General features: G+C 36.9%; 1 protein-coding gene across 1 annotated transcript in view; it reads right to left on the reverse strand.

Annotated features, from left to right (window-relative positions):
* Positions 1–13,134, reverse strand: part of LOC126484952 (uncharacterized) — a 91,576-nt gene that overhangs the window by 41,824 nt on the left and 36,618 nt on the right. The window contains exons 10-12 of the mRNA XM_050108553.1: positions 11,708–11,952; positions 10,934–11,039; positions 5,916–6,082 (exon numbers count right to left, since the gene is read on the reverse strand). Of these exons, the coding sequence (XP_049964510.1) occupies positions 5,916–6,082; positions 10,934–11,039; positions 11,708–11,952 (518 nt within the window). The remainder of the gene's footprint in view (positions 1–5,915; positions 6,083–10,933; positions 11,040–11,707; positions 11,953–13,134) is intronic.

Genomic DNA, 13,134 nt, shown 5'->3' on the forward strand with positions numbered 1-13,134 from the left:
CTGAAATACATTGACGTAAAATTTTAATGAGAATACCTGTCTTGATCCATAGTTATCAATGAAAACAAGTATTTCCTTATATATATTAGACTTGGATATTACACATTTTTCACCTGTTTTTAGTTGATCAACGAATTTAACTCTGTTTTTTAACAATGCAAATGCATCCATGTACCTTCTAGTACATTATGCACAACACCACAATTTAAAGTTTGAAAACCTGTGTCCTTTGTGAGACATAATATGATAAACATGCTGACATAAATTATTTTCCGAAAAGAAGAGGCCTGAGTTGTATACAAGCACCTTGAAAAGACTCTAAGCATTTAAACTTCACCCAGAAGGCCTTCTTTGGAAAAAGAGAACATATCCACATTCACACAAGCACAACTAACACCTGCACGGCCATTATTATTGGCCGCTGTGGCCTATCTGCAGACTAATATCATTGTTATTCCCTCATGGACTTTTCATTATTTAATTTTCCAAAAAGTGAAGATGTCAAGGACATAAAACATTTTTAAACTGTTAGATAGAGAAAAAGTGTACTCATCAAGCAGTGGCAGAACACACACATAAAAGAAGGTTATAATTAAGCTTTTGGAGTCGGTGGTTCCTTCTTCAAGCAGAAAGATTGAAAGGGAAGGAGAGGGGTAAAGGAAAAGGACTGGAGAGGTCTAGGAATAAGGACAGATTTTGGACATGCCATGGACTTTGAAACAATGAGTCAAATGTAGCAACGAACATTTGTGCAGTTTGGTAACTACAAGAGATCTAATCATAAATGAGTGGCTTGAGCTTGATACAGGACACCTGAAGAAACTTGTAGATATATGGTCATCTTATGCCCAATATGCTTATTAACTTGGGGTATATGTAGAACATACAATCAGGTGTTCTTGCACATAATCACTACTGAAGTCATTACATTTTCTGTGCCATATCCCCGTGCCACAGAAGTGTTGTACCTGCTCTCTTTACAATTATATCATTGCCTATTGAACTACATCATTGTCTGCAAAAGCCCACCACCTACATTTTTCTTCAATTTTGGAGATGACAGGAAGTTATTTGATATGATAGATGGACTGTATTTGGATACACTGACATTTACTATGACAAGTCCCTTTCAACTGTAGCCTTCAGTCACCATTTTTACCACATAGAATGTGGAAAGTTTCCAGTATCCCTTCTGTCAACAAGCATTTTATAAAGAACAGTTCACAAAGCATATATATTATGTTGATTCATAAGTCTTCTGATGGTTTATGACCTGGTGGGTTGGGTAACTTCAACAGTTCCCTGGATACTTTTGTATGTTGCTACTGATCACCCTCCAATCTTTGTTTCACCACTAATGTCACTGCTATCCTGTAATCATTCGTGACAATTTTATGTTTATTCATAACATTCACATCATGAACAAGAATCAGTTAATGAATATTAGCAGATATTTCTCATTTTGTAACCAGGATTTGAATCATGGTGAAGATTTAGTATTTCATAGGATTTTGAATTAACAGGATGATTTGAATGTATTTTCAGGATATGACAGTGCAGCAGATGACGTCTGATAAACTGTGGTAGATTATACAGACAATAAGGAAAAAGACAGTGTTAGCAATTGTGAAAAACAACTTCTATTACAGTTTTACTAAACATTTCTGTTTTCAGAATAACTTTTAAACTTAGTATGTCTTCTACAAAAATTCTTCATGAAAAATAAAAGGAACCACATGATAATCAACCCAACATTCTAAATTTCTGCAGCTACTTTGCGCATTATATGTGGTTACCATGACATTCCAGAAAGACAAATTACTTGCATTCAAAAGACACTGTTGAAAAGGATAGTCTTTTGACTGTAGGAGGACAGGGCATGACTTATAAAGACTTAGAACAATGACAGATAAAGAAAGAATGAAAATACAGCAATCCTTTGTGTGTCACTCCTGTAGAGACCACAAAGACAAATTTAGAATAAATAATTGTGCACATAGGTATTTAATCAATCACACTTGCTGCACTCGATACATAAATGGAACAGGAAAAAACCTTCATGTGTGGTACAATGAGAAGTATCATAGCCACGCATTTCAAAGCAGTACACATATCACAGCTATAGACGTAGACAGAGTGCAGGAAGATTAGTCATTATCCAGGTTTGTAACTGTTCTTTCGTAGACAACTACAGTGAATTTGCTTTTAGGATAGTCACGAACTCATGATTGGTTCTCATTGTTTTATCTTTTAGTGGAATTTTGCTACTGGTCAGATATGTGCTTATCCTTAGAAAAACGTGCTACTTCTGGTTTCCATGTCAATTCTGTAGTGCTATCATGACTGGAAGGTTGGTTTGAACACCACAGTGCTTTACTAGACGTGATCTTATTAGAGGTGGTAGGATGACCTTTGAACTGATGTATCCAGTCAGCAATAGTGGGACTGACAGTTTAACATGGATTCTGAACCATGGTGCAACTCAGCATTTTTTATGCTAACAAACATTGGCAGGGGTGAAAGAAGCGAGAAGTATCAGATAAAAATTATAGGATTGATGAGAGATTGATCCAAGATCTCTGCATTAGTTTGGCATTTTACCACAAATCAACAAATAACAAGGTATTTAAAATTAAACACCAAAAGTAAATATAAAATCCTCCTTGTAGTTGGTTTCAGAAATATTGCTCAAAAAGAAAAAGTATCAACAGTGAATGCAAGATGAGCATCAACATAGGCACCAAGTGAATATGATGCAAATGCTTACTTACAAAAGCAGATCATCTTTCATACAGTGTAATAGAGGAAAGGTTTGGAAAAAGATTTAACAATTAAGTGGCAAAGTTGCTTCAGACAGTTGGTCTACAGGAAACACTGTAACAGAATGTGAAAGAAATCAATATGATATACTAGCATCAGGCAATTTTGCTAGCATTTTTTGTTCTTTTATCTTTTCAGTTTGTCTTACTGCCTTTTACTTAATGTTAGGCCTTGGGGGATTTTATGACTGCAGCACTGTATGAAAAGGAAAATTAACTTGAGAGAAAACTGTAAATTTACAAGGTGATTCAGGATGGGCAAAGTAAAACTGGTCTGAAAAGTTTTTAGTATAAGACTGAGGCAAGATTGATCCTTGTAACTGAACATCACAGAAGATGCCGGAGATGACTACCATTAATATTGAATCTTCACTGTATTCAATTAATCAGACTGTGAGACATGTGTAGCAGCTATGTCTTAGGGACAGCACCAATATCACTTTCAATGTTCTGCTGTAGTTCTTCCATTTTGTGGAGGTTATGACCCTTCAATTTGCCCCACAGGTAAAAATTACAGGTAGAAAAATCAAGTGATCAAGATGGCCAGGAGACTTCACTGGCTCTCTTGCCTGTCCTCACCTCAATGAACACCACACCTCATGCACACATGACCAGGCTGTCAAGGCAGTGTGTTTTGTTGCTCTGTCTTGCTGAAAATATCCTTACAGCCATTCATCTTCCTTGGGCTGATCCATGTATGGAATAAATAGTTTCTGGACATACCAGTTAGCATTAATAGCTTGGTGAAAGAATTGTGTTATGATGTGAATACCAAACGTTGTGCACCAAACTCCAGTCTTGAAATTATGGAGTGGTCTTCAAATTATTGATGCATAATGGTACATATTCGACGAATTCAATGCATAATGGTACACATTCCGTGAGTTCACGTATCCTTACAGTCTGGACCAGACCTCATCTGAAGAAATGAAAAACTGATGATTTGAAAATCCTGACTCCACTACACTCAGAAACTGCTGGCAGGACATACAAATGTTCATCCAGAGGCTCATGCACAACAATGAATTTGTAAGAGGACAGATGCAGGTCATTTTTGACAATATTTTGACATGATGATATTTTAATACCTAGTTGAACAGACAAACAGCATTGAGATTTTGTTGGACTTTGTTCCCGGCACTTTCTTAACTCCAGCAATGTTTTCAGGTAATCAAACTCTTTTTGGGTAGTTACAGTTTTTATTCACTACAGAGCCCATTTTGTCACTAAGTGAGCATCATTTTGTGTTGCATTCAACTGGTCAGTAAACACATCTGCTCCTCTCGTTCACTCAGATGTAATGACACAGCAAAGTATCCAGCATAGAGTATGCATGAGATGTGAATTCACAGACATGTGACAGCAGGCAACTGGGCAACAAAATCTTAGTTTCCATCACTTTTTTGTGACGGGCAGTTCTCTTGTTCATTAACATAAGTCAACACCATGTGAATCTTACAAATATTTTCTGGGCCAGTTTCATTTTTTGTCCACCAGTAGAATGTCTGGCCAGTGCTTTCCATAAGGAGACAAAATTCTATGTACTGTGATATAAATATATAAAACCAGAAAAAATCACTCTAGCTTCCAGAAGTATTAATTCTTTCTGTACACAGGGAAGAAGAGTAGTTTGGTGGAGGTTGGAACCAAAAGCAGGTCAGATCTGAGGTTGAGAAGAATGCACATGTGAAGACAAGGGGTGACGAAGACCAATAATTGCTCACCCTAAGAAGACTCTTGGTGCAGTGGGTGACAGGAGCAGCTATTTCAATAGAAGTAAAATGGCATCCTGCACTACTGACAAATTTCTCAGTGCAGCCAACCTAGTCAGCCATAGCCAGCAGATGACACTGTACCCAGTAGTTCTACATACTCGTAAATGAAGCTATGTTATTAGTCAAACAGTGGAAACTCCAGGTAGGAATATCAACAGTGTAGGAAAAGGTAGAATGCTACTTACCTTAAAGAAGACATGTCAAGTTGCAGACAATCATCATTAAAAGACACTCACATACAGCTATCAGCCACAGCCTTTGTCAATAGAAAGGACAGTCGCACAACTTCCGCTCCCCGTCTCCCCCCCCCCCCCCCCCCAACCCACCCAACCACCCACACACACACACACACACACACACATACACACACACACACACACACACACACACACACAAGCAAGCACACCTCGCACACACGACTGTCGACTCCAGCACCTTGTGCCAGAATGCAACATCATGTGAGATGCAAGTAGCAATCTGGAGGGGACAGGGAAGAGATAGTGTGTATGGGTAGGGAGAGAGAAGGAAGCTGTGTGGTGGAATGTGCAGCCAACAGGCACAGCATAAGGAGGTTGTGGAACAGGAAAGTGGGAGAAAAAGAAACAATTAATCTCCTCCCCATTCTCATCTCCCACAATTTACAGTCCTATGCCAAAGCATCCTCCCTTCTTTCCCCATTCCTCTCCTTTTTTTTCTTTTTTGTTCCTTGTTCCCCCACCTTCCCATCCCACAACCTCCTAATGCTGCATCTGTTGGTAGTCTCTCACTCACTGTGGCCAAAAGCTATATGTGAGTGTCTTTTAATTGTGCCTGCTTGCAACTTGACGTGTCTTCTTTACAGTAAGTAGCAAGCTATGTTATTAGTTTCAGGTATCTATACTTGATCATAATCACAGGCTAATGTTGATATGTGAAACAATATGGCTACAACAGTGTCAATGTACTAACACACAGTATTGAAAGCTAACATTTGTAGTGGCCAGAAACAAGTGAATATTGGTCTGAAGTCACATATTGTCTTTTAACTTCTATCAAAGCAGCTACTCTCATCAGCAACAACACTGAGAGTCTTCTTAAAAGTGAACAATTAATATGTCAGTGGACTGTTTCCTTTCCTTCAGCTGTTTCCCCTTCTTTCTGGAAGAGGGAATCTCTCATTTTGAAAGTTAGTATTTGTGCAGCTTTTTTGTCTCCATCTGGTAAGCAACTTTTTATCACTACAGACTGCTGTTTCATACTGAAGATTACTTCCTGCAAGACACATTTAGAAAATAATGGAACTACTACTAAGAATGAATTAAAGTAGTTTTTTTTATATTACCTCTCTATATTTTCCATGCATGTAGAATTAAACATGACAAAACACATGTCATTTGCCATATTTTGAAATGCTTTCCCAATTGCATACACAGCTTGTATCACATTGAAGTCAGTGTAGCTGCCTACTTCAACCAAATGTTTACATTTTGCATCATTACAGTGAGATACCTAAAAAATATATTTTCATTACTGGATTTATTAAATACATTTTTACTTCATAGTGAATGCTATTAGTAAATAATAAGTAACTTTTGACATATTTATTATTGCTAGGAAGACACCTATCACTTAAAATGATTTTATTACTGATACAATTTGAATAATACAAAAACAATTAAATTTTAGTTAGTATTTTTGTAGTTAAAAAATAGATCACAAGTTCAATGCAGAATGAAACAATACCTAATATCCAAGCATAGAGAAAGTTCAAGTCACTATACAAAGAAAAAACAGATACAAAAACTACTTCAGCCCTTATCAGTTATTCTGCTGCCTAAATAGCAAAACTCATCTAATAATTTTAGTGTCTCGTTTCATAATCTAATTCTTTCACCACCTGGTTTAATTTCACTACATTCCATTACCCTTGTTTCACTTTTATTGATGGTCACCATAACATATACGTAGTCTGTAGAAAAATGAACTGTAAACACGCAACCTAGCTTTCCTAAGTATGTGCAGTCCATCAATAAGAAACATATTGAGGATTATAAGGCAATTGTAGAGGGTATCAAAATATTTTGTTTAACAGATGGATAAGTAACTGTATGTTTATTTCATGTAAGCCAGGACCTATTAAGTGTGCATAAGTTGCTTTCATTCACCTTAACTTAATCTCAACAGTAACATTCTCAACTATTCAAGCAAAATTGCCAAAAAAATTGTTTGTAGATAAAAATAAACTATACCTTAAATCAATTATAAATGGCATAAATTTTGAACATAATAATAAACAATAACTCTAGTCAAACAATTTAGAGAAGATATATAGGAAGAGTTCTTGGAAGAAGTTGACCAGGCAGATATCTCACACAAGAAATTCTTGAATAGCCCCCTAAATGTAGTTATCAGTCAAGATAGGTGAGGATAAATTCAAACAAAAGTGATGAGAAACAATGGTTAACATCTGAATTAAACGCACTGTAAACGGTTTATTTAAATACGGTACTGGAAAGTACTTTGTGGAATGTAAATCATGGATGCAGTAAAGTTAACAATTCAATCTCCAGGCTAGGGATGAATTGTCAATGCGTACAAACAAGACTGAAAACACTGTTAATCTTTGAGACAATGCCTTTTTCTCGAAAAAAACTAGTACAGAAAGCATCCACAAACACAGCTAAATTGTTCTCGTCAACTACTTTATACTAGCACTGCAGCTACTGTATCTCACAGAATGGATGTGTGCAACTCAAATACATATGTTTTACCATTCATAATGTAGTGCAATATTCAGTTTCATCAGCAGTGACAAGTGAAGAAATTTTTGCCAGATTATCCATTCTAAAACTGGACACAGATAATGGAAAATGTTCAAGTTTCATTAGTGTGCACATCAGAGGAGTTTCTGAAATTCATCAATAAGTTCATAAGGCTACGCTTGAAGTGGTGTGAATTGTGGCACAATCATCAAGGAATTTGTAATCCTTGTTAAGGATCATGTAAGTTGTAAAAGACAAGAGCCCACCAAACATGTCCATACAATCCTTGGCTATTACCTTCAGAAACCTTAGGATTCTTTCATTTATAATGCCAGTCCATTTACTCCCTACTAGCATTTACAGTTAAAATTGGATGTATAGTTAAAAAGTTATTCTTGGGTCAGTCTTACCTGAGGGAGGAATATGGCAGCTTTTTCCCTTCTGTAAAAAAGTTTCCAGAAAAATCCACTTGGACTTTTGAGGGAGGTGACCAACACGTGCCTGTGGCACACGGCTGGAGTGGGGACATGGCTGGGCTATTTTAGAATGAGTGAAGGGTAGACAGTGCAGAAATACTAGCAGAAATCTTGGTTAGTTGTGTGACATTTCCCCACTGCTGTCAGTCCACATGATAGGCGTGTGATCAGTCTGCCTGCACAAATTATCACAGGAGAAGTACGAGGGGCAGGGGGAGAGGGTGGGGATTAGGTAAGTATGACTGTCCCTTCATGGGTGATGCGAGGTATAGAGCAGAGGGAGGTGTGGCTGCTGCAAGTTGTTGTTGTGTTGATGCCAATGCCAGAGAACTGCTCTCACACTAGTTTGCCAAAATGTCAAGAAAAGGAGGTTTAAGTCCCTCAATGGACACAATTTCATATGTGCCATCTTTGTGGATGATGATGGTATTAATTCATCTTGATATTACTGCAAAGGGGTGGAATTTGGAGGAGTAAGAGGCTGACATACAGTGTCTTCATACTGCCAAACATACATTGTGATTTTCAAATATTTGAAACTGAAAGGCTGACACTGTTGTTGGTGCTGTGGGTTATGTGGCTGAAGTTCTTGTATGAGCAACTCAAGTTTTTGTAGAGAACCTGCTTGATCGTAGGACAGCTGAGCTATAGGCAGTGTTGGTGTGATAAAGTTTCTAGGCACAAGCAGCTGTTCACTGAATACCAACTGCACTGGCAATCAATACAAATCGTACTTTATGGTCATCCGTATGCTTAGGAAAGCCCTTGTCAATGAATTAAATGACCTTCTTTGTGGCACATAGAAATAGATTTCACAGAGCAGTGCATGCACTACACCATGCCATTATTGGCTTGAATTTTGCAAAGGTTAAGTAGACCCCTGAACAGACAACCCTGAAACTGATGGCTGTGGTCCTTGGGGATTGTAAGAGAAATTCTATGAGAAGAAAAATAGGTGGCCACAAACGCCTTCGCAATGGATTCAGCCGTGATATCTGCAGGTGGTACAGCCTCTGGCCATCTGGTATAACAATCAACGATAGTAAGTAGGTAACTGTGACCATCATACAGGGTAACGGGCCAATGAGATCCAAATAGATGTGTGTAAAACATGTTGTCAGGGAGAGGAAAATCCTGAATAGTTGTGTGCACATTCTGTGAAACTTTGTTTTTCTGTCACAAACACAGAAATGTGCTCACATGCAGCTGTCTTTATTAACATCAAGCCAGACCAACTTATTTGACACAAGTTTTGCTGTGGTTCTGATGCCAGGGTGAGACAAGTCGTGAATGGCATTAAAGACTCATGGCAATATTTCTATAGGATTAAAGGCCTTAGACAGCTGCTACTGCAGTTACACCACATATCACTTCCAGATCCATCCACTGGAAGATGGGTCAACTGAAATAATGAAGATGCGCCATCACGGAGAAACTGATGTATAAATGCATCCACCAGCTGGTCCCCTGAAATTTTAGGCCAGTTCACCATGACTACACTGATTATATTCCTGGAAAGGCAGTCTGCCACAGTGTTGTAGTGGCCCTCAATGTAGTGCACATCTGTAGTAAACTAGGCCATAAATTCAGCATGGAAGCATTGACATCGAAAAAAATAAATAAATAAATAAAAATAAAAAACAAGTTCAGTTGTTCACTTTAAAATAGAAGCAAATGATCGGTGGTCTCCAAATTGTGATGGAAATGTTTGACAGCTTGGTACATAGCAAACAGCTCCATACCTACAGCACTGCATCTAGTGCGCACGTCTCAAAGCTGCCTAGACAAAATTACAGGAGTTCCAAAGATCTGTGTATTTTTTGCTGTAAGGTCATGCCCACTTCTACCTGGCTGACATCAGTGATAAGTCCGTTAGGAACAATGGGTTTTGATATGTGAGATCAATAAAAGTGAAACAAGGGTTATGGAATGTAGCCAAATTAAACCAGGTGGTGAAAGAATTAGATCAAGAAATGAAACACTAAAATTAGCAGATGAGTTTTGCTATCTAGGCAGCAGAATAACTGATAAGAGCTGAAGTAGAGAGAGCACAAAATGCAGACAGACAATAAGACAAAAAACATGACTGAAAAGGGGGAATTTGTTAGCTTTTAATATTTAAATGCCAGGAAGTTTTTTATGAAGAAATTTGTCTGGAGTGTAGCCTTCTACACAAGTGAAATGAGGCTGATAAGCAGTTCACATACAAAGTGAATAGAAGCTTTTGAAATGTGGTGCTATAGAAGAATGCTAAAGATTAGATGGGTATATTAAGTAACTAATGTGGAGGTACTGAATCGAATTAGGAAATAAGGAAATTGATGGTACAGATTGACTAAATGAAGGGACTGTTGACTGGACACATCCTGAGGTATGAAGGGATAGTCAGTTTGGAAGAGGAGGGAAGTGTGGGGAGTAAAAACAGAAGAGGGAGATGAAGGGATGAATATAGTATGTAGGTTCAAATGGATGTAGTTTGTAGCAGTTATTGATATTCGAGGATGAAGAGGTTTGCACAGCACAGAATAGCAAGAGCTGCATCAAACCAGTCTCTGATCTGAAGACTATAACAGCAACAAGTTAACCTTACTCTTGGACAGAAAGGAACAAAGAATGTGCCTAAAAATTTATTTAATCACTTACCTTGTAAAGTAAAAGTGCTAAAAGATAAATAAAGTTTTAAAAATAAATATAAATAATTGCTACTTGACACTCCTTCTACTCCTTAGATTAATTTATGAGTATGTACCAGTATGTGGTTGGGATATATTTATCAAAGTTTGTTGTAGGTTAAGATAAAAAAAAATCATTTAGTCATCGTGTGACTACATTTTTGTAAAGAAAATATATCTTATTTGTAAATCTATGGTATGTTTAAATTGTAGTGAGTTCTTGTGAAAATGATCTGCATAATAATAATAAAAAAATGCCATTCAAGTTGTGTAGATTTCACTCCATTGCCCTCCTCCACTGCAGAAAAGAACAAACTTTTGAGAAACTCAATTATCATTGTTTCTAGCTCACAAAAATGCTGTGCTCTTACACACAGGCATTTCCATTATTTTAATAACCCCATGTATGACTTTCAGTAATAGCTGCTAGTGCAGGCTACCAAAAATTACCTTCTGATAATATTTATGGAGCCATGGATTCTTTTCAGATCTTCTGCTTCCTAGTTGCAGTTGCCACAAATGTTGCAGAAATTCTCTTACTGGTCTCTTCTGTGGACTGAAAAGAAGAAGAAAAATCAGAATAGAAGTGGGTAACACTTTAGCACATGAATCCCATTCAATTTTGGGAAATAGAAAAGGAGAGTCCAACATGAGTCATCACACAAAATGGCAATAGCACAGTGAAATATTCATTATTCCATGTGTATAGGTTGATGTTTTCTATTAGAACACTGAGGTGTTATTTAACATGCTTATGACAACATACTGGCAAGACTTTGACTCTCCTTAGATCCATTAAGGATGATATGTTAATGTGGGAACAACACTCCTGTCTACTACATGTATGTCAAGTACTCTTTATATTATCCAAATAAACCATTATTATCATACATATGAGTTACATGTGGAAAGAATCTGTGCACATAATGTTGGCTGATAATCTCATCAAATTTTGTTGTGACAGGAATTGTAGTGCAAAACATTCTTTTCTTTTTTTTACCAGATATTATCAGAAAAAATGAAATGATTCATGCCTTCTCATGTTTAGCAGGCACGTAGTTGCATTAAATTTAAAGGGCTCCATTACTGATGTCATTAAATTAACAGGTAGGTAGAAGAAAAAGGTCATAGTACATATTCCTTCATATGCTTATTACGTAATACTATAGTAGTGTATAAAATTTACTAAATAAAATAATTTAAAGAATATGGAAAGGAATCTACCCAAATGTCAGGACTCCACTAAGAAAATTTCTGTATTGTTCTAGAATGTGTTGTGCTTCTCCGTCAACATTAACAACAAGCCAAAAAAGGTCTTCTCGTCTAAGTGTTCCATGTCCCAGGGCTTGTCCAACACTTTGCATTAATAATTGCAGGTCATTTGGAGAGAGGAGCAGTAGGACACCTCTGGCACCAGATGCACGTGATTCCACAAGGAGCCTCACCAAGTTGGACACTTCAGTCATGTTCTGTGAAATAATAATAAAATATATGAAATGTTGTTTTTTGAATGTTCAATTTTTAATTTGGAGCACTGCAGGTAAATTTCAGTATTATGATAATGAACTAATATAATATCATAATATAAATAATTGTCTCGCACAAGTGTCATGTTGACAAAATGTACTTGTTGATAAATGTAATTATATGTAAATTAAACTGCTTGCTATTGAGGATATTTTTAAACTTCCTTACCAATTGCTATAACACATAGCAGGCACTGTACGTATAAGGATTTGAGTAGTCTTCAGATCCAAGGATTAGTTTCCATGCTATGGTAATACCTACTGGGAATTTTTTGATCTGTTTAAGGCATTTGACACTGCAAATCACAACAGTCTTTTAGATAAACTTAAGGTTCATGGCCTTCAAGGTACAATGAGTAAGTGGTTTACTTCCTATTCAGTTAACAGAAAGCAAATGATTATGTCAGATAGTACACACAGCTTTCATCATGTATCGTTTGACTGAGACAAATTTCAACTGATATTCCACAGGGTTCAACTTTGGAAGCACTTATATTTTTGCTGTACGTAAATGAGTCCCTGTCTTACACTGTTAAAATAGAGGTTTGTGTACAAAATCAGGTATAGAAGGAAAAAGATGTCAGGTTAGGCATGCAGTGAAAAAATAAATGACACCAACAGAAAGTAGACTGAAACAGTCCACTGGCAGAAGATGAACGATTATTAATGAAGTTGGAACACAACTGTTGGTCTAATGAAAGTAGATGGCAATGAAAGATTAGTGAGTCCTTCGGGATGGAAACACAAACAAACAGGCAAAAGGATGAGCGTAGAGGCACACAACGGAATTAGAGAAAAATGTAAAGGAACTGCAACAGGAAGCAATATCTGGGATGTTGTTAACTTATCAAAGAATACAGGAAACAGCAGATTACCACATACAACAATGTAATTATAACATGAACAAAATTCTGCAAAATTATATTTATTTCACCATGGACCAGCTTTCTGCCTCTTAGGCCAACATCACATTCTGTGTGATGATGGGCTAAGAAACCAAAAGGTGGTCTGTGATCAAATAAATACAATTTTTTAGAATATTTGGAAGTGTTTCCTATCTAATAGATAGTTATGAGTTGAATCTCTCAGAGAGATCTAACACACTTACAGCCCACTATTCTTCCC

The sequence above is a fragment of the Schistocerca serialis genome, chromosome 6, assembly GCF_023864345.2.
Source record: "Schistocerca serialis cubense isolate TAMUIC-IGC-003099 chromosome 6, iqSchSeri2.2, whole genome shotgun sequence".
NCBI classification, from domain to species: domain Eukaryota; kingdom Metazoa; phylum Arthropoda; class Insecta; order Orthoptera; family Acrididae; genus Schistocerca; species Schistocerca serialis.